The sequence below is a fragment of the Musa acuminata genome, chromosome BXJ1-9 (assembly GCF_036884655.1).
Source record: "Musa acuminata AAA Group cultivar baxijiao chromosome BXJ1-9, Cavendish_Baxijiao_AAA, whole genome shotgun sequence".
In the NCBI taxonomy this organism is placed as follows: Eukaryota; Viridiplantae; Streptophyta; class Magnoliopsida; order Zingiberales; family Musaceae; genus Musa; species Musa acuminata.
In genome coordinates, this window is record NC_088335.1 from 10,858,375 (window position 1) to 10,879,414 (window position 21,040).

Sequence of the window (21,040 nt, forward strand, 5' to 3'; positions counted from 1 at the left end):
GACTTGGATGAAACAGCCTCAGTTGGCCGTTAAGTATCTCTGATAGATCAATTCTCGTCTTCTTAATCTAAAGTGTGATACATGACAATCAAGTCTTCCGAAAAATGCTAGTAGACCTCAATCGACTGACTCTTTCACATTAGCGAAGCTTAAACAGAAGAAAATATTCTACAAATATTTTTTGTTACATAAATTATTTTCTTCAACCACAAGTGCAACTAAAGATGATCGACTATAAAGAGTGAATATGGATATGATCAACAAGGATAAACTCTCTCTTTTTCCTTTCACGTTCTAATCTAATTTTGAGAGCTAAACTTGAATGTTGAACTAACTAGCTCAAAAACAAGCATCAACATCAAACCAATGACCAACTATATGGTTATGATTAATGAGATTAGACTCCTCTTTCTCTTTCCACTTTCTAATCTAATTTAGAAAGCACATTGAACTAACTAGGGTGAATATGAATCTGATTAATGAAGATAAACTTTCTTTTTTCACATTCTAATATATTATCAAGAGCTCAACTTGAGCATCCAACTAACTAGATCAAAAGCAACCACCGACATCAAACGGTATCAATATCAAAACCTTAAATTGTAAAGAACCAAGTGCAAGATGTTCTGCATCATATAGGCAATGTGAGATCCACAAAACAAAGCCAAGTTATTAATAGACAAATAGTGTGTCCATACAAGTTCCTCTCTAAAATACTGACAACATTTTTGATCCAACATTTAGAAGCTAAAATTACGGGAGAAAGAAAGTAATGAACTCACAAGATTAAGAATGATTTTCTGATCAATGCAATATGGATAAACATAATGGTTCTGTAATGCTTTTCACCCTGCTATCACCGTCAGGAGATTCATTCTGAAAATTCATCTGATGTCACATCTGACTCTCCATCTTCATCATCAGAGGATTCAACTGCAGTCTTGTTAGTTATCTTGCTCATTGCTGCTGTTTTGCTTGTTCTATGGGAACGCACGTTGGTTTGACTAGGCGTCATCGGAACCAGAGGAACAGATTGTGCATCATCATCTGATGAAGAAACTTCTCGCCTTACCCTTCGCCGCCTGGTTGTTGCAGTTCTGCCAGACTGTGGTGCAGGTGTTGGTGGTATCACTGTGGAAGTATCAATGTTCAGGTTGCCTTCAAATCCTAGCTTCCCTGAGCATGACGATCATGGTCATATAAGCACTTGCTAAATGGATATGTTGTAATTCGTATCGCCCAAGCAGAGCAAGAAATATAAAAAACAAAGGAAAAGAAAAGTAGTACTACCAAATAGAGCAGTAGATTGGTCCTCTGATAATCCTTCATCTGGATGTTCATCAAGCGATCTGAGACGTGCTGCCATAAGATTCAATTCCTTGACGAGTTCTTTGTCCCGTGTTATTGAGGTGATCATGCCATTCAAAAGGCCCCTCATGCACTTAATGGCATGTTGCTCTGATGGTCGAAAATTGATCGAAGCAGCTATCCTGCATAGTGCCAAGATATATGATTTTCCTGCAGATGTTTTCTTCTCTGGGCAGCCTGCTACCTAAATGATGTTGAACATAAAAAGGCAGCGAAACATTGAGGGTTAATTAAAAATTTTGCTAAAACATTGAAACTTTCATCTCCAGATTTGGGGATTATACCATTGACCCGATTCCTTAATATACTGATATTGGATCATAAACTAAATCACGAAGCTAAAATTAACCCTGCATCCAAATCATACAAGAATTTTGGGAAATACCTCCGCAGCAATGCGAATAGCAATCCCCTCCTCCCCACTGTCAAAGTCATCTGATGTCTGGACTGAACTAGAGAGGTTTCCAGAACTAAGCTCATCTTCCTTCCTTTCGTTTGAGAAAAGAGGGATTTGCATCATTTGCAACATAAAGTGTGCCGCTAACACTGCACGCTTTCTCAGTTTAGACACTGTGATGGCAGGACCCCCAGACTTACCATAGACACCAGGCCACAAGGATCGCATGGTAGGAATAAAAGCAGTAGAGATACACCTCTGAACCAGAAAAATAGGAATATGAGATACCTAAGAATGTGCAGGAACATTTTGTTGCAGGTCTTATGTACCATAATACCCATTACTTGCCTTGTGAGTGCACGAGAGAGCTGGATAATGCTCAAAGAATATGGATAAGCATTGCTTTAGCCTGTAATTAGAAATATTAATATATGTATTCTTGAAACTATGTATAACAAACAGGATTGAATTGGTATTTACCTTTGTAATTCCTTGGTTTCATCACAAAAGTACAAGTTAACGAGCTTGTGTAAGATCAAAGGAGATAAACATGTAGAAATGCTTGGATAATTCTCACTCAGAAGAAGAATCTTAGCAAATCCTTCTCCCAGGATAGAATGAACACTCTCATCATCATCACCATCACCAACTTCACCACTGTCATCACTGTTAAGTCCATTGTATAACAGATCAAGTAATCCAATGCTTTCATCATCCCTCAGATTTGAGGAATGTATGGATACTAATCCTTCTTTTTCATTGTTTGGCTGTTTAATATCTATCCCAATTGCTTTATCAACTTCTTGAGGACCATGCCATGTCAACAGATCAATTAATGACTTACTAGCCATAATTCGTACTGAAGTAGCACCATCTATGAAGGACTGTCTTAACTGTGATACTAGCTCTCCTGTTGGTCTCCTTTCTAAAATTCCAAAGAGGGAAAGGCATCTTGTTGCAACCCTTTGAACATCAATATGACTATGTTTTGCCTGCATTACATAAAATGGGGGAAATGGCTCTTAGAAACTGGATACCACTACAACTGCCAAGTAGTTAAAATTAAAATGTTATGGATGAACTAAGTGACTGGTATATGAACAAGTTTGTAGTTGAATTTTTATTGTATTTTCGAACTACATTAAACTGTCAACTGTTCACCTAAACAACTTACCCCAGGAAGCAACAAAGAATGGAGCAGCTCAGAGGGTTCGATTGCTTTGCCTTGCAGGCTCCAGAGGGAAGGAATGTTTTCCAAAAGTAGGCCAGTTAATGCAAGGCAATGCATCCACTGCATGAAGTCAGCAGTTCGCTCTCTGCAAGGCTGAGCAAGTTCCTTAATTACACTTGTTACTACTGCTTCAAATTCACCCATGGAAGCATGCACTTTTTTTGCCAATTCTAATATTGCTCTGGCCCATTCCCTGTCTCCACCAAGGCTGATCCCATCTCCTATTACAATCTTATTCCCATCATCATCAACTTCATGCTCAAGAGGCCGGAGCAAAAGCTCATTCACAAATTCACTAGCAACTTTCCTGTTTGCAACATCTGAATAGTCAAGCATTGCACCAAATAATAATAGCTGGAGAGATGTGAAGCAATAATTTGGTCCTGCAATAAAAAGTTGGTCCTTCAACTTAGGCCATGCAATTGCTCAATCTAATTGGATAACTTCTAATGACCAGTAACATCATCTCACCAGCAGAAAGGTGCACTTTTACCAAACTAACAAAGTCGGATACTGTTGCTGGAAGAATTTCATCTAAAAGGTCATTTTTATCTGAAGCTTCTGATGCATATATTGCTGCTTCTGTGCCAGTGGTAGTTGCAGCATCATTACCTTTGGTCTGTATAATGAAATTGTGCAGGAAATTATGACACACAAATTTAATGAGATAAGTGAACTGAGAAGTTCCATCCAATGAGTGAAACTAGGTACCACGAAGTAATCTAACTATAGAACAAATGCACACACACACACGCATAAAGAGCAAACTCTGAGTTATACCATGTGTCATTACACTAGAACAGATCAGGCCAATATCAGTCTAACCATGGACCATCGATATATATCCTTTGCAATTAGAATGTATCATTTTCTCTAAAATATTCCTTTCTTTTCAACATATTATAGAGATCAGAGATAGAAATATTAGCATAAAATTGAGATGCAAGGAACAATGTGTAGTTGATTTATCACCATTTAATTTATAAACACATAAAACTCAAAAATCTTACCTGTCACTTAAAATCAAGGAGTGATTAATCATAATATTAAATGATACCAAGACATATATAAGAAATATGAAACATGCTTCTAGAAGTACAAGATCAAAGTCCTTACTTCAGCTTCACTTTGTAGATGCCTGCATAGGATTTTCCAATAAAGAGCAGCTTCTGCATCCATCAGCCGAATGTTGGAAGTGCATCCTTCTAAAAAGTAAAAACAATATCCATAAATAATGAATTTTATCAAATTCTGAAAGAATAATGTTATATACTATGGAAGATATTATTCATGTAACAGAAAGAACCATTCTTCATATAAAATAAAAGGTATATAATTAACTGAGGAAAAATCTACATATTATTCATATTAGTGTAACTAAGAATAACTACTAAAAAAAATTTAAACATCTAAAAAAGAATGTACCTATATCCTCTCAACTTCTAAGACATTATATGCAAAAACATGAATTGAAGAACAAATCTGATTAATGTGACTTTCGTTTGACTTATAATTTTTGCATTGACCACTGATCATCACTCCAAGGTTTGAACTCTGGACCACCAATTTTTTTCATTTAAGTGATCAGTTGCAAACATACCATTTAAAAATAATCCATCTCTCCATTTCGTGTATTGGTAACTAGAAAAGTTTTTTTTTTATTAAGCTCTTTTTGTCATGGCCACACTATTTGTGGAATATCGCACTTGTTTTTTGTTATGTGATTTTATGCTCACAAATCACACTAATCATGATATTCTATTTTCATTCATTCAATGTTTACATTGTCACAGCATTCAGATTGTCTTTCAGCTAGGAATTCTGACAATCCCTTCTCCTTGATCACCACTTTGAGTCAAATTATTCACACATTAAAACTTCCAATAACAACCTAAAAGATCAATTTGAGTTATCATATGCCTGCACTGAAATACCTTGACACAGATCATGGGATATCCTATGCTTGCACCAATATCAGTACATTTAATCTTGACAACTACTTGCTGCTATACAACATGACTTTTATGCACAACTTCATCATCCTGAAAAATCTATGATGTTATGGTTAATTTATCTAGCCATATGAAGTTAAAAATGACCAATCTTCTCAGAATCTAAACAGGTACCATCTCTTGGTGTGACTCAAGCAGGAAAATGAAAGAAAATAAGAGATGTAAAGTACCAACACCACAAAAAAATGATCAAATTTGTGATTTTCTAACAATGGTATTATTACCATAATTTCATATGTTTGTTTCAACTTCCATAAAAATCCCAAAGAACAAAAAACATATAAGCTTTAAACAGAAATCCAGATATTACCATAAGATGTATATGTAATAATTTTGGGCAATATTATGATTTAGCAAAGTGGAACATTCATACATATTCCTCAAAAAATGGGCAATTGGGATTTTATACGTGAGATGTTGAAAGTTGCATTCCTTAAAAGCCCAAGAACTATCAGACATACTAATTTTCAGGGAATACATGAAAAGATCTAAGACTATTTATTTCCACATTTGAAAATGTATCACATCGCCATGAGTAACTCTGAAATTTGTAACATTTACAAGGACAAAGCTTGGCACTCAATTGGATCGATGGACAAAATAATTATGTAAACATTAGGCAGGAACTCTATGATCTACTTTGATTGAACACTAGTGAAAAGGCATATTTGTAAATCAATAACCTGTGTTTTCACAATTTGATGCCAAGAACTGTCTTGGACTCTGGTATTCTTTCAATATTATTGTACCATCTTTGAATAGAGCTTCCATAACAGCCTCTCCAACTGATTCATATGTTTCCACATCAAGAAATCTCATGAGGGCAATCAGATCTCCACTGCAGCACTTTGCAAGCCACTCATCTTTCAGCATTTTCAAGCACTCCTTTCTTACAGATGAAGACCTATCCGAAAGCCCCCTCTGAAGGATAATGGTCCTGTGCTTGATGCTGACAGTTCCAAAATTAAAAAACTGCTCATCATTAATTTCACTACTACTTTCAGTTGGACTTTTTTTTTTTTCCAAACAACCATTACCTAAGACTGTGAAGTGGAAATTTACTTGCCAAGACTAGGTATGCTGCTTTCCGCACTGACTCACTAACATCAAGGGTGGATCCAACAATAGCTTCAGATGTCATGTTCGAGGGAGGCAGAGATAGAACTATTGTCTTTCGAACTTCCTGATCATTGTAAAAACAAAACTATGAGAACCACAATATGACAAAATGCCTTAAGACCCATTAGGACAGCAAGGGATAATACATGCAATGATAACCATACGAAAGACATACTGTATTTTGCTCTTGACAAAGAGTCTGGAGAAAAAGATTAGTAATGTCACTGTCGTCTCCATCATTCACAAACCGTGAGAGAGCTCTGACTGCAAATGCACGGACCGCCGGGACTTTGTCTCGAACACGCTGTTTCATGCTGTCTAGGACCTCATCCCAGAGCTCATCGCTCACCTCTGCATCATCCGGCAACCGCATTATTATCTGTGATAAAAAAATGGTAATTTTAAGGTAAATGACTCTCTGGCAAAACCCAAAGAAAGAGAAAGGTCGAGGGAAGAGGCACAGACAGTGAAGGAAGAAGACATAATATGAACAGAACAACACTACGACTCCAAATCTATCGCAATCAGTAGAATGAAGTGGCAATCACAAAAATCAGATCTATAAATTCAATTTTTGAGTTGGCCCCCATTTGAGACTCGCAGAGAATATTCTGTTGAACGTAGCAGAAATTTTGTAAAGTATTTGACATTTTTACATATCAATCTTCAGGTTTTACAGGAAGTGCCTGGTCGATTCAAACATCCAAAATATCATCCGAATAACGTCCAAAAACGTAATTTTAATGGAGAGTAAAACAAGACAATCTGAGAATTTTAACCAGCATGACAAAGGGATTTCCAGAGATTCACAGAACAATTCGTAAGAGAGAAGGTTTCATTAAAGGATGAAACTTCATCTTTCGAAAGGGAAAAGGAGAAAACAACGGATCTAAAAGCAATAGCAGAAAACCCTAAATCCATCCAATATGAGGTCAAAATTTTCATCACCTCCGAGATGATCTGGCAGGCACGGAACCTAGCCGGTCGATGGGCGGCCGCGGCGGCGACGAGGAGGAAACGGAGGAACTCCTCCAGAAAGGCATCGCAGACGACGGCGTCCTTCTCGTCGCGGCGGGCGGCGAAGGCGGAGACGAATCTGACGGCGCGTTCGGAGGAGACGGTGCGTCGGGGAAAGTCGAAGAGGGGAGTGACGGCTCGAGTGAAGGCGGCGAAGAAGCAAAGGCCGGCATGAGCGTCGGCTACGGAGGCCGAGCGGAGGGCAGAGAGCTCTTTGAGCTTGCGGGGATGGACGGCGTGGGATAGGCGGCACTCGTCAAGAACCCTCGCGATCTCGCCGGCGAGACGCCTCTCTTCCTCCCCCATCAGATCCTTTCACTCTCTCTCTCTCTCTCTCTCTCTCTCTCGATGCGAAATTTGTCGGGAGAGAATAGGCGGGAAACAGCCTCCGTTACATTTATCGACGGACGTCTTATATTTAACGAGGGACGTTAAGAACAAAACACTTGTTGGTTGAGTTATATTTCCTTGTCATGTTAGTGAAAGCTGATCTCATACTTCTTTGCTGTATGGACAGTTCAATTTAAAGGGGCGGGAAAAGCATCACTCGATCTAATATTAAATATTCCATACAAATTTGAGTACTCAATGCTGCACTAATTACCAAAATAAAACTAATTAACACAAGGAAAAGAATATTAATATATTCTTTTGTTCCTAATAAAAATAAGAACAAAAGCAATTGAGATTTTGTTCCTTATTTGATGCTAACAATTTGTACAAGCCATGGATACATCCAAATTACATGAAACGTTGTGCGGCACTCGCTGCACAGAATTATTACGACCAGCAATACTACTTATGTCACTACGCCATCTCATTCCTTTGCGGTCTCAGAATTGGAAGACGCAGTCGATGGCTCATCACCGGCAGGCAAGTCCGAGAGTAAGGCCAAAAGCCGGCGTATGCTCGCCGAATGGATTCGCCGGAAGCTGACAGATCTCGTCGGCAAGGAGGAAAAGACGCTTGATGACTTGATGAGAATCACACACACCAGTGCTTGGACCAACAGGAACGCAGCCAACTTACCCAAGACGACGCCATTGAGCTCAGCGGAGGAGGCAGCATCATCCAAGGCTTCTTCCATTGTAGCAGCCGTAAGCACCGACGCGTGAAGCAGAACACTGACCGAGATGGAACGAGCGAGGTTTATATATATATATATATATATGGAGCCTAAATAAAGTTCACCGCTTTGGGGTTCACTCAAGGAACTACGAGGAAGCAATGATGCGTTTCCGTTTCTTCATGGCTTTCTTGAAGCTCACGTTCTTTGACAGGAGAAGAGTTCCGGCAGGAGGACTGGAAGATGATAGTTCGATCGCCACGCGGTTGGACAAACTTGCAAGGCATGGGAAAACCTGGTTACTTCCGAGTATGGAACAAATGATTCCGTAATCTTATGGTAGAAGGAAGAAAAGGTCTTCTGTGTAGTATGTTTTAGTAGAAGATGAGAGAGTGCAAGCAAACAAAAATTTTATTGATAGTGAATATGAATTTATACATAGAAAGAGAGCTAATAAAATATAATAATTATATAACTTTTTAATTAATAATAAATATTAAAATATTTATTAAACCATTTCATGATTTAGAAGTTGATGTGAGATAATGATCTTTATCGATAGAATCATGATAATATATTATCATAAATTTTATAATTTAGAATCATGATAACATAATATCAAAATATCGAGAGAATCATGATAATATTTATTTTTTCATAATAATATTTTTAGTATCTAGGTTTTGAGATGTTATAAAATGAATTGTATGAGAGTTGGAATGATTTTTTATGAAAACTAGAAGGTTTTTGACACATTTCAAAATAAAAGATTCCAAATTATTGCTTTGGCCACTTGGTCTTAAATGTATGTATATATATTTAAAAAAATTATATTATTTATGTTTATTTATTGTGAAAGAATGACAATCAGAAGGGGTGAGAAATTAGCTTGTCACAATAATTTTTTGTTATTGAACCAAAATACTATAACCATTTTGAAAAATACAATAATCAATTTGGTCTAACAATGGTAGAGCTTGGCTGAAAACCTTTATAAAAAAAGTATCTAAATTCTTTTGATTAAGAAAAACTTAAATTTCTGAAGCATGTTTTTTTGTTTCCTGCAAATAGCACAGATAGATATATTAGTATCTCATTTATCTTTTTTTTTTGACCTTTTATATTGGTTGCCTCGTATGTCGATTCGCTTAACCAATCAAGAGGGTATTCACGTCATTACGCACTCAAAATTTAGGGTTCGGGTTTCTTCCCTGCCCCCATATATAAGATCAAACGGAGCACCGACCTGACATCGTCTCTTATCTGCCTCCTCCGCGTCGAAAACCCTAAGGAAACCGATCGAGATCTTTCTTGCTTCAGCCGTTTCGTTCCTCCAATTGGCCGATGATGCGATAGTATTGTCCGTACCATCTGAGATCCGGTGATGCCGCCGCCTCTCTGATGCTATATCTTTCTTCTGAGGCCGTGATCGATTGTTCGATTTCCTTTTGTTTTTTCTTTCTCGTGTTCTTCGGAATTCTAATTCAGCAATGACCTTTTTGGATGTTAGTCGTCAAATTCCCAAGAAATTTCGGGAGAAAAGGTGTTGATCTCAATTTTATTTCTTGGTGTGCATAGATTCAAGTATGCTTACCCAAGGCAACAAATTAGAGTCTCTGATGCGCTTCTTTCCGTAGCGTCGTCGGCGCTGTACGTTGCCAAGAGCGAGTCCGGGCTGAGATACTGGCATTCGTCTCGTGTCCATGATCGTATGACTTGTGCATTCAGATGCTCGGACATTTTCTCCTTGATGTGTCTGTGGAGATAAATATCATTAAGCTTATATGTTGAACGTTTTAAATGATTTGAAAACATCATATTGTTTTATTTGAAAATACATTGAAATCTATTTGATTATAGATGTGATTTTTAAATGTGTTAAATTTGATATCACATGCTCATTAAAAGCATCCTAAAATGAAAATAATATTGGAAAAAGGTGTGATGCAAAATGGGTTAAAATAAATTGGTGCATGAATTCAATATGAAATTGTATCAAATTTAATCTAAAATATTCAGAAAATTATTCTACGATATTAATACGATAAAACCGTTCTAAGCTATTTGATTTGTGAGAAGAATACACGTTTGTCAGACTAAACTCACAATAAATTCAAACCAACAGTGAGAGAGATTGATAATACCTAATATCATAATTTTTTTCATTGATATCATTACGATCCTAAGAAAAGATATGATTCGTTAATTTATATTCTGAACACATTGCCTAGACTATAAGAGACTTAAAAAGATATTTGTTATGTAGCACAATCTCAGCTGTGAGCTTATTTGCAGCGCATCTATTCATCAGTATCTGATGATTGAGCAGGCAAAATGCATTTCAAGTGAATTGAAAGTAAAATCGAAACTCAAACACACAGAAAAGCTTGTGAGGTTTTTCACAACACATGTTTGTACTGAACCTGAGAAGAGAGGGAGAAAATACCATGTCATCACAAGCCAAGACCCCGAAGACCAGCAGCATATTGCCTCTCCAGATGTGCATCGAGCTCCTCCTGTTTTCTTTGCTTGGAGGCTTCCATCTTTGTCGTCGGGTCCGTTCTCTGGAGGAGCCACGGTTCCCTTCACGCCCTACAATTGGCCATAGTCGCAAAGGCAAGCTCAGACTCTGAAACATGTGTTAGTAGGGGTCGAGACTCTAACCTGAGATAATATTAACTACTTCCAAGGAACAAGAATGCAAGTAGGAAAAGATCAGACATTACCATGAGTCTGTTGAACTTTTCCTGGCGCTCCAGGTCTTGAAACAGATGCAAGTCCCAACGACTGGAGGACTGTAGTAGTTTGAGCGAAATGAAAAAGTGTGATGTCAAACACCTGTAAGAACAATTTTCTTTGCATCCAAAATGACATATTATTACCTCTTCTGTAGGATTGTTCTTTTTATTACCCCAAAGGAGCTTTTTCTTTTGGTCAGTAGACAAGAATCCGACCCCTCCAAACCCTACAAGGCTCCTATTAACTGCACAGGTAATCAAAGTAAGCCTAACAAGAAAAATTTCCGAGATAACCTAAGATTCTCAAATGATCCATGATGGCCCAACAGAATTTATTAAGGGTTCTTCAATTCCTCGAGCAAACGAAACTCTCTTTCTTGTTATCATGTCATTTCTTTATTATTCCCCTTTTTTCCTTTTCCATACCATTAGTACATAGAAGCCATACAAATAAATCAGAACCAAATATTTTCTATTCTCATAAATATTTTGCTTATCCTGCCTTGAACTTGATGATGGCACATCACCTACAGCATTAACCTCTATGGATGAATCCCTGTTTATCAAATCAGAGGCTTTATCAACATTTTTTTCATTCTTTCCATCTCTTTCTCGGTGACTGAAACTTTGTTTTTCTGTCTGAAATTCTTCTCTTACCCTGGTATATTTCTCCCTGTGTTTGTCAACTTCCCTTCCAATATACTTCCTCTTTAAGACCAGATCCTCCTGACCATGGAAATCCTTCTTATTACTTTTTTCACTTTCCTTCAGTCGTGAGGCACTGATATCTCTGTCATAGTCTTTATCAGGTTCTCTTTCCTTATTCTTGTTCTTATGCTCTGAAATATCAGTTTTTTCTTTAGAGTGATTGTCAACATTTCGCCGATTATCTCAGTTTTCATCAGATATTCTCTCACTTTCTGTGTCATCAGAGTGACGATAGTCCCTTGATTCTCGACCAGCCCTAGATGACATCTGATAATTCCTATTATTCTCATCAACATGCCTGTGATACCTGCTATAATCATCATGCCTCCTGTAGTCATGGGAATTTGCATGCGAATGCCTCTCAGCATGCTTCCGAGAATCATGTCCTCTACTGGACCTAATACTACCAGAATCCCTTTCTGATTCTCTTCCAGCATCCTTTCTCTGCTGATCATCAGGTGTCCTAGTATGAACTTCCCTTGGGTGAAGTGGGACTAGGGCTGCCTATCAGTGATAAAGAAAATACCATCTCAATGTGAAGGTCAGATATTTAAAAAGCAAGCACACTAAAAAAAAAAAAAAAGACTCATTCAACTGTGAGACTCAAAGCTGTAGTCCTACATCTCAATTAAAGATCGATGCTGGTCCCCTTATATAACAGCAGCAGTGCATGCTGTAACATGACAAAGCACCAAACAAGCAGGTGCGGGAGTGCCATGGTTGTTAGTGGTTGTTACAATAAAATATATTAAGCAATGCATCAAAATATAGTTATGAGCAAGCATTGCCATGCCAGTCAGCATGTATTGGAACTAAACTTATTTCGATTCATTTTATCCTTCAACATGCCTATACAAAAATTTCCATTCACTTTATCCTCAATTGAAACTAACCTTATTGTTGAGCATGTATGTATTTCTTATTCTCTCTTTTTAGTAACCAAACACATCCATTTCAATATCCTACCTCAAAAATAATTTTATGTATGGTTGTTTCCTGACAATCCAACATACAAAACCATGAATGTTAGTCGGTCTCACAATGATCATACCTTATTTTATTTTTAATCTGTGTCAAATGAAGATCACAAGTCTCTTGATGTCTCTGCACTTTCACCATCTTTCTTTAATTAAATAAACAATATTTCCATCAATCTCTGTTGCCTATCAAATATAGACCCCATATATCTAAAAATTACACTACTAAGAACACATACACTGTCAATTTAAAGAGGTGAAGACCAAGCGGGATCAGGTTGACCTGATGGGCTTAGGTCGGGATTGACAATCCCTGTAATGCTGAAGTTATACTTTATATACTCAGTCCTACAACATAATGATTTAAAAAACCCTCTAAATATAGAGTGAAAAGGCATAAATATAGAAGATTATGAAGTAAAAAAAACTTTAAAAAATAAAAATAAAGAAAGAAGATAGCCTAAAGCAGATTGACCAAAATGAATGCACTCTTTTTACGAATGATCCATCAAACAATAATGATTTATGGTTTGATCCATCTAATCCAGTCAATCTCCTCTCCATTTATAGATAATATTATTTGACTATTACTCTCGAGCACTGGATAAGCCCAATTTTTAATCACTTTCTACTCATCTTTCTTTTGCATAAATTTGAGCCCCTTTACGATTCTTTCACATAGGAAAGTTATCCTTTTCTAGCTATGTATCAACTTCCCAATGAATAATCAAGTAAGACTCACTGTGTATCAAGAATCGTTCTGTAACATACAATAGAACAGATAAAGAATATACTGCAAAAAAACAGAACCTTTGGCACAACTGTCTATAATAGGATATTATATTCATTGCTCCAATTGATTCACTTTCTGCCAAAGAACCCATACTTACAGAAAATCATAGGACAAATCATCTTTCCAAAAGAAAATAATGGTTCTTCAACATAATAAATTTTTACTGCACTGTTATATAAAAACATCCAATGATTGTCTAACCACTAAATATTAAACACCCATCATAGCAACTAGAACACTGGTTAAATAGGCAAGCAAGTGAATAAACACATATTAGAGGCTTTCACAGCAAAAATTGAATGAAATTCAAATTTCAAGATCTAAAGAGCCTGAAATAAGAGTCTAAACTCGTAAACTTCAGAAAGGAACAAGTGCGTACAAATAAGTCTGAAAATGACATGAGGGACAGTGAAATTGATCATCAGGGAGGACATTGTATGAGTGATGATGAATGAATCTTTGTGGAGCAGAGGTGAGGTGAAAATGCCTAACATAAAGAGTTCCATGCAAGAAAAGTTTCTTTCATTTTAATTTTCTAATGCAATGATCATTTAAAATAATGTCCTTTCATTTACTGTTAAGATCATGAATATTATAGTATTATGGATAATAAGTTTAAAATGCTCCAATTCCCTGTAACCACCAGTTCCTCAATTTAACACAAAATTGGCTAGGTCAGCTAAATACTTTCAGATGCACGTCCTAAATCCCCAATGCAAAATGGATTGGGCAGGAATCTTATTCCTGGTTTCTCATATACCTCCAGTCAGTCCAGTCTGGTTCTGACAGAAAAAAATTCGTATCTTCTAACATCACAGTGTACTTGTACATCTAAGGATTGCTTAAGTTGAAAGATGCAATTGACGAAACAGTCCAAAATATGTGAGGATATGTTTCTGACAAAATTTAAAAAGACTAAACCATCCTATTTAATATGTCAGAGTAATCAAAATATGTACAAGGATTTAAAGTTCTGGAGGAAACAAGCACTTGATCACTAAAATCTTTTATTTAAATGCCCATTAAGTAGACACTCATAAATCAGGACCAGAAAACAGCCAAGATACTCCCAACAACTTCAGAGAGACAGACCTTTTAAATGGAATGGTAGAAACACAATCAGGCTACTAACTGTGGCTCGTTCTTACTACAAATACCCATCCCCTCTCAATAATCACTAAGATTTAGTCCATGTTACTGAATCCCTCTTTAACAAAAAGCATATAGACCATATCAATGAAATTAATGAATAAAATGTTGAAAACATTTCTTTCACCTGATATAACTAAAAGAATACTGATAGAGTTGGATTACTAACCACCAGATGAAGATGAATCTGATCTACCAACAGGTGAATGGCGTTGATACTTGCGACTAGTTGCATCATTTGTGGGTTTTCTAAATGATGACTTAAGATCCAATTCTGATTTATCAGGGGAAGATGCAAATAAGGAAGGCTCCATCAAACTTCTACCTGCACATTTTCAAAACTTTACCATCAACTGACAGTCTAGTTGGAACAGTAAACACTTAAAACCAAGAAAACAAAAAAAAAAAATTATTTGCAACACGTGAGAAGTAATGAAGATCTATGCCATAGGCACAACAGATTATACAAGCTAATCTTAATTTAATATTCAAATAAATTAAGTAATCACGTGTAGATATACCTGATTCTACCATCAAAACGAACGACGGGCCTCCACGGGTGGTGAATCGGGGTCCTCGATTTTATGTATTTGTATATCAATATGATATGTTTGTCGGACCCAATTATGAAATTGATCCCACGACATAGTGTATTGATATACCGTATGACATTGGTGCATCAATGTGGTAATGGTTGTAGGTTGCAGTGTTTGCTGTACCGAAGCGTACCGCCTATACCGGGCGGTACGTACCGGTCCGCTAGGTACTCGGTACGCGGACCGCCCGGTACCGCTACAGTGCTACAGTGCTACAGTATTACAATATAGCACTGCTACAGTATCGGTACACCGGTACCGTACCGTACCGAGCCCGGGTCGAAACTTCAGTACGGTACGGTATGGCGGACCTTGGTAGGTTGATCATCGTGAATCATGTGTCCGAGGTGAATCTTGAGGCATGTATTGGTAAATGTCAGAGCCTTTACTTTTGCTACTGATCTACTACTCAGTATCATATTGTTGCTCGGAGAAGTATAACCATCTATCACCGTACTGTTGCTGACCGTAAGATTCTCCATAATACGACGGCTGTGAATACGATGAGCTTCGTTCTGTATCTACATCGTGTAGACTCTGTCGCATCTACTGAAAATCATCCACTGACTTCCCCTTCTCCTCCTATTGGGGATGTACTTCCTCTTCTTCTGTTGCCTCGATGATAAAACGCGAAAGACGTTGATGATCTCCCACCTCATCAAGTAGAAGATCCTCTAGGTTCTCCGCCGCTTTAACCCACTCTAACATCGACTTTGAATCTTCATTGTAGAAATGAAGATAGATGAGATTAATCTCTGGTTCCTTTGGTTCCTTATTCAGCTCGACACACTACAGCCTTAGCCGCATGTTATAGTGGCCATATACCAGTTTTTCCAACCATCTATATGATTGTCTGTTGTAGACATTTAGGTGAATCAATGCGAATGTTGACCAATTACGTTCACAACCACTAGATGTCATCGTCTGTGAAAGTACACGAACGACAACCTTTCTTAAATTTGGTGCGTCCCCTTCCAAATTGTAGCCACCACTTGACTACAAAAAGATATAAATAAGACTTAATTAGTATAACAAATAATTAATATCAAATATAGTTGATACTCAATATGTATAACTTTTCCTCACTAGGATTTATAGTGTAACGACACGATACAACTACAACGTCGAAGAATGAAATAATTGTATCTCAGAATAATCAACCCTCCATAATAGTATAGGCTGTATCAGCAGCGTTTGACAAGAGTCAATATATAACATTTCTTAATGTCGTTAATAAATCATTTTGCGTTCAAAGATTATACCGATATTGAATTATCAGGTTTAGATAATATGCTGCAAGACATAATTTTGTTAGTAGAAAATTTTTATATAATAAAAAAAATTAAATTACATTGAATATGAATTTACTTGCATTATGGATATCTTGATCCATATGAACTTTAGTCCTAGGATCAATGATCTATAAGTATTGATCAGCCTTACAATCATTTTTGAATGCTTTCCTAACATCCTCTCTTGCTGTAATCAGCATATATTTAAGATAAGACATCTGTAGACCGCGGACACTTGTCCATATCGACCTTACGGAGGATAACATAAAGTGGTTCTATACATTTTATGATTTCATTCATAATTTCTTAAAATCTGGAAAAAAGAATGGTCTTTTCCATCTTCTTTTCATCGCTCAATCTCGAATACCTGAAATCAGACCATTCCTATGAGGTGACCATTGCCTTGAGGCCCTTCCTCTTTTGTTGTAATGACTTTAAAACAATAAAATTGGTAACAAACCGAGTGATTCCAAGTCAGAGTGTCTCACTATTTAAATACTTTTGTATTAAAGAGTGGACCTAATGATGATTATATATAAATTTTGTAATTGACTATACTCAAGCTACACACTTGATGACTGATGCTAGCTCGCCAATATCTTTCAGCATTAGATCCATACAATGAGCTGCACATGGAGTCCAAAACAATGTTTTTCTTTTTTCCATTAATTGTAAACTGGTCCTCTTAAAATTCGCTCCATTATCGATAACTATTTGAACAATGTATTGTGATCTGATCTCCTCTACTATGGTGTCAATCAAGTTTTCAATATAGTTTGCATCTTGGATCTTGTTAGAAGTATTAACTGACTTATGAAACACCACCCGTCTGTTACAATAAACAAGAAAATTGATGATACTCATTCTTATCGGTCCTGTCCAACTGTCACACATTAGTGTCACCCCATATTCGTCTCATTGCCTCTTAAAGGATTTGAATCAATCCTTCAATTCTACCACATCCTCACGTAAATACACATCGTGAATCTCCCTCGGTGTTGGAAGTTGGATCCCCATGCCAGACTTTTGAATAGAAAAGACCATGCTTTAGTAATATGGACCTTGGGCTGTGTTTGTTGGAATCCTATAGAAGTTGAACCATTTTGAGAATGTCTTTCCAATATCCCGCTTCTTTTCTTTTGTATATGCATCGTCAATCCTTGTCTGTTTCGCTGTTTCTGGTGGATAGACTTGCGGATCAATATCAATAATATGTGGTGCGGACCTCCTACCAAGACTTCTCATAAAATCATAGAAGCCACCATGCCTCATGCTACTAGTTCAGCTTAACTGAGGAGGGACAGTTGACTGTCTCATGCTAGTCGACCTTTGGATTTCACTACTACCGCCATATTCCCATTGTGAGTCAGGTCGTCGATGCCTCATTGCTTCCTCGTACATATACTGATGCTCTAGTGATGCACGAATACCAACTGTGAGATTTTGATCGATTTCATCACCGCGACCCTCATAGTCGCCATAAACTGGTTCCTGCATAACCCTACAGTATTCCTCCTTAGCTCTTGCCTTCTTTTTTATTGTATCTTCTCTTGCTTGTTGTAACTTGTTTTGAAATGATTTACGGACCTTCGTTGGAACCTTCTTGCATTTTGCAACATTGGGATACCGACCGACCAAATACATTTTCACCCCAGTGATTCCTCCACCTTTGCCAATGTAGTCACAATAAATACATTACCGATTATGACGGTTCTCATCCATCTTTCAGGCATGAGCCCAAGCGTCATCATATAGTTGTTCCTTTGATATCATATTCCTACCAAATTTAAATCAAATAAGATATAAACATGTAAAGCACCCTAATTGGTATTAAAGACATTGAATTGATTCAATATCGATCAAATTTCAATTAAATTATCATTAAAATCACTAATCACAACATTAAATAACTTTATTAAAACCTAATTAAACATATTTTACTATCATAAATATGTTAAACATATAAAAAAATATTAAATATATAATTTTGATCCAATATAGGTCAAATTACGATAAAATCATCATTGGATACACTAATCACACAATTAACATAGTTAATTACCCGCTAATTAATTCTCTTTCAACACTATAAACATATCAAACACCCTAGTAGGTATTAAAGACATTGAATTGACCCAATATCAATCAAATTTTGATTAAATCATCATTAAAACCACTAATCACAACATTAAAAAACTTTATTAAAACCTAATTAAACCTATTATACCATCACAAACATATAATCCAATACTTAATATACATGAATTATAAGCATTTGACCTATTAAGTGTCTAATTTCAAATAAATCAATATTAAACATACTAATCACAACATTAAGGACCTTAATTACTCTTTAATTAATACTATTCTACCATCAAAAGTATATTAAACAACATATTAGACATTAAGCCATACATCACATAGAATAGGCTTAATCATCTTATAAATCATTAAAAGTCTAGAAAGAGAATGCATACCTTTTGATTAAAAAGTTTTTCCTCTTAATCCTTCCAAATTAACCTCCTAAATTTGATTCAATCCACAAATCGTTGCTTCGTTGAGTTTAGGAGAGTGAAAATGTGAGAATAAAAGAGAGATTATGAGTAAACATGAGTTTGAGAGAGTTTAAGAGAATGCAAGAGTGAAATGGATTGAAAGAGGGGGAAGGAAAGGATTTAAAAATCTTTTAGGATGCCTCCAACGATCAAATTAACTATTGGAAAACCATTATTAATCGGTAACGGTCGCCCGGTACAACCCCATATCGCCCGATACGGGTCAAAAACCTATGACCGCCCGGTAGCAAGTGGTCCGCATGCCGATCTACTGACGGACTGATACGTACCGCCCGTACCAGGCGATACAGTACGAAATTAAAAACTTAGGTCGTTGTATGTCTTTAAATAATCACTGTCAAACTACACAATAAAGAATCACTAAGATATATTTTCAATGGATGGGAATAATTTCAAAGAACACCTTAAAAACCATCCATGTAGAATAGTTGCATTGGAAGGACTAGTCCTTGCATTTCAATGGACGAGAACAACAAGAACACCTTAAAAACCATCCATGTAAAATAGTTGAATCAGAAGGACTACTCCCTGCATTTTTAAACCCAGTCGTGGTATTTCTTCTAACACCACCAATGCAGGTCCCAAACCTAGATGAAAAAGTTGGAAGGGTTTGTTAGGTCACTGAACATGAGCCAAATAGTTAGTACCTACGGCTTTGTTGTTGATAATGTATTTCTTCAAAGAATCACTGTCAAACTACACAATAATAGTCACTAAGATCTTCTTAGTAACTGCGTCGTATCAAATCAAAGTAACGGCCAACAGAAATCTACTATCCGTAAAATATAGCTGGAAGTGTGGAACACTTCCCTGATTCTGGAAAAGCAAACTGCATGCACCAAGTGATCCCTATCTCAGGAACTCATCATTTCCTAGCCTGATAAACAATCACAGAGCCATGTGGATGACTACTCATGTTTCCTGTCTGTATCTCAACGACAGAAACAATATTATTCCAACCCCAAAGCGAAGATGGATATCAAAGTCAACTACTCTGTCAAACATAAAAAAAAAATGAAGCTTGAGCTCGCAGTCAGCAATTAAAACGATTGACAGCGGAGCGAATAAATAAACAGGCCGACCAAATTAGAAGAAGATACCTCGTCGAGGCAGGCGCACAACGCGATCAGGGACGAGACGAACTTTGCGCCCTCCGGCCGTTAGGGCTTCAGACCCCAGGTCGGGTTAACCGACGTGGGGCGGAACGGAAGTATATCACGGAGTCCCCGTTCTTCTGGTCCTTCACCACCTTGTAAGGTTAAGTTGTACCGAAACCGGGTCGTCACACGGACGGTTCGCGCAATCCGACCGGTTGATTTCAGCCGTTGGATTGAACAGCGATGGGAGCACTTCAACCCAGTAGAATGTATTGACTGGAAACCATCATGTTTGTTTGAGATGAGATTATTATACTACAAGTATGGATTACGGAGAATTTTAGGCATTTTTCCTTAATATGTTAACCGGTAGAGGTTTGGTTGATATAAGATGCAGAAATCTTATTTTTATGTATAGGGAGGGATGAGAGTTTGTAATTGATGTGGGAGTATATAAATGATTTTGAAGCACTATTTTTAATGTAATTTAGGTATCAAAGCACCATTTTTTCTAGAAGTGGTACCAACGAGGTTCTCCTTCGTAAGGGGCTTGTTCGAAAGATTCTAATGCTATGATGTGGACAAAAGATCGTTTTATTTTCTCCCAAATAGGGTGGTGGTATTTCAAGCTCTACAAAATATATTCTCTTAGTCTTGCTCTACAAAATATATTCTCATTTCAATCTTCCACATTAAAAAAATAATTACTCCCATAAAAAATTGACAATTGAAAAATTAAAATGATCAAATGTCATATGTTGAATCTTTAAAGTTAGATTTGAGCATAAACGAAGGAGCAAATTAAGTGATATTTCGACTATCAAGGATACCATGTACCAACTTTGTAAGATGTAAAACTAGGTTCACAAGGTGCTAACAACTCAGGCTGAGGACGACGACGACG

At 36.9% G+C, this 21,040-nt stretch overlaps 2 protein-coding genes and 1 non-coding gene across 7 annotated transcripts; 1 reads left to right on the plus strand and 2 right to left on the minus strand.

Annotated features, from left to right (window-relative positions):
- Positions 1–773: 773 nt before the first annotated feature.
- On the minus strand, positions 774–7,529 carry LOC135583761 (uncharacterized). 3 transcript variants are annotated; one of them, XM_065083036.1, is made up of 12 exons: positions 7,076–7,527; positions 6,303–6,506; positions 6,046–6,191; positions 5,692–5,957; positions 4,113–4,201; positions 3,468–3,615; positions 2,940–3,379; positions 2,246–2,757; positions 2,114–2,174; positions 1,754–2,023; positions 1,291–1,552; positions 774–1,176 (listed from the first exon to the last, which is right to left on the minus strand). In XM_065083036.1, exons 1-12 carry the CDS (start codon positions 7,448–7,450, stop codon positions 872–874), a joined length of 3,078 nt encoding a protein of 1,025 aa, XP_064939108.1. In that variant the 5' UTR covers positions 7,451–7,527; the 3' UTR covers positions 774–871. The 3 variants fall into 3 exon arrangements, with proteins under 3 accessions (XP_064939108.1, XP_064939109.1, XP_064939110.1); XM_065083037.1 differs by having other exon boundaries at positions 6,303–6,478; positions 7,076–7,206; XM_065083038.1 differs by lacking the exon at positions 774–1,176 and having other exon boundaries at positions 1,302–1,490; positions 7,076–7,529.
- Positions 7,530–9,213: 1,684 nt separating this feature from the next.
- LOC135593180 (uncharacterized) lies at positions 9,214–20,262 on the minus strand. 3 transcript variants are annotated; one of them, XM_065083039.1, is made up of 7 exons: positions 20,140–20,262; positions 14,745–14,900; positions 11,093–11,193; positions 10,937–11,005; positions 10,657–10,839; positions 9,805–9,966; positions 9,214–9,689 (listed from the first exon to the last, which is right to left on the minus strand). In XM_065083039.1, exons 2-7 carry the CDS (start codon positions 14,887–14,889, stop codon positions 9,615–9,617), a joined length of 735 nt encoding a protein of 244 aa, XP_064939111.1. In that variant the 5' UTR covers positions 14,890–14,900; positions 20,140–20,262; the 3' UTR covers positions 9,214–9,614. The 3 variants fall into 3 exon arrangements, 2 of the variants coding, with proteins under 2 accessions (XP_064939111.1, XP_064939112.1); XR_010479440.1 differs by having other exon boundaries at positions 9,223–9,966; positions 10,657–10,802; positions 11,093–12,160; XM_065083040.1 differs by having other exon boundaries at positions 9,223–9,966; positions 10,657–10,802.
- On the plus strand, positions 9,550–9,636 carry LOC135594563 (small nucleolar RNA snoR117). Its single transcript, XR_010480114.1, has one exon. It is a non-coding gene; the product is annotated as a small nucleolar RNA snoR117 (small nucleolar RNA).
- Positions 20,263–21,040: the final 778 nt, after the last annotated feature.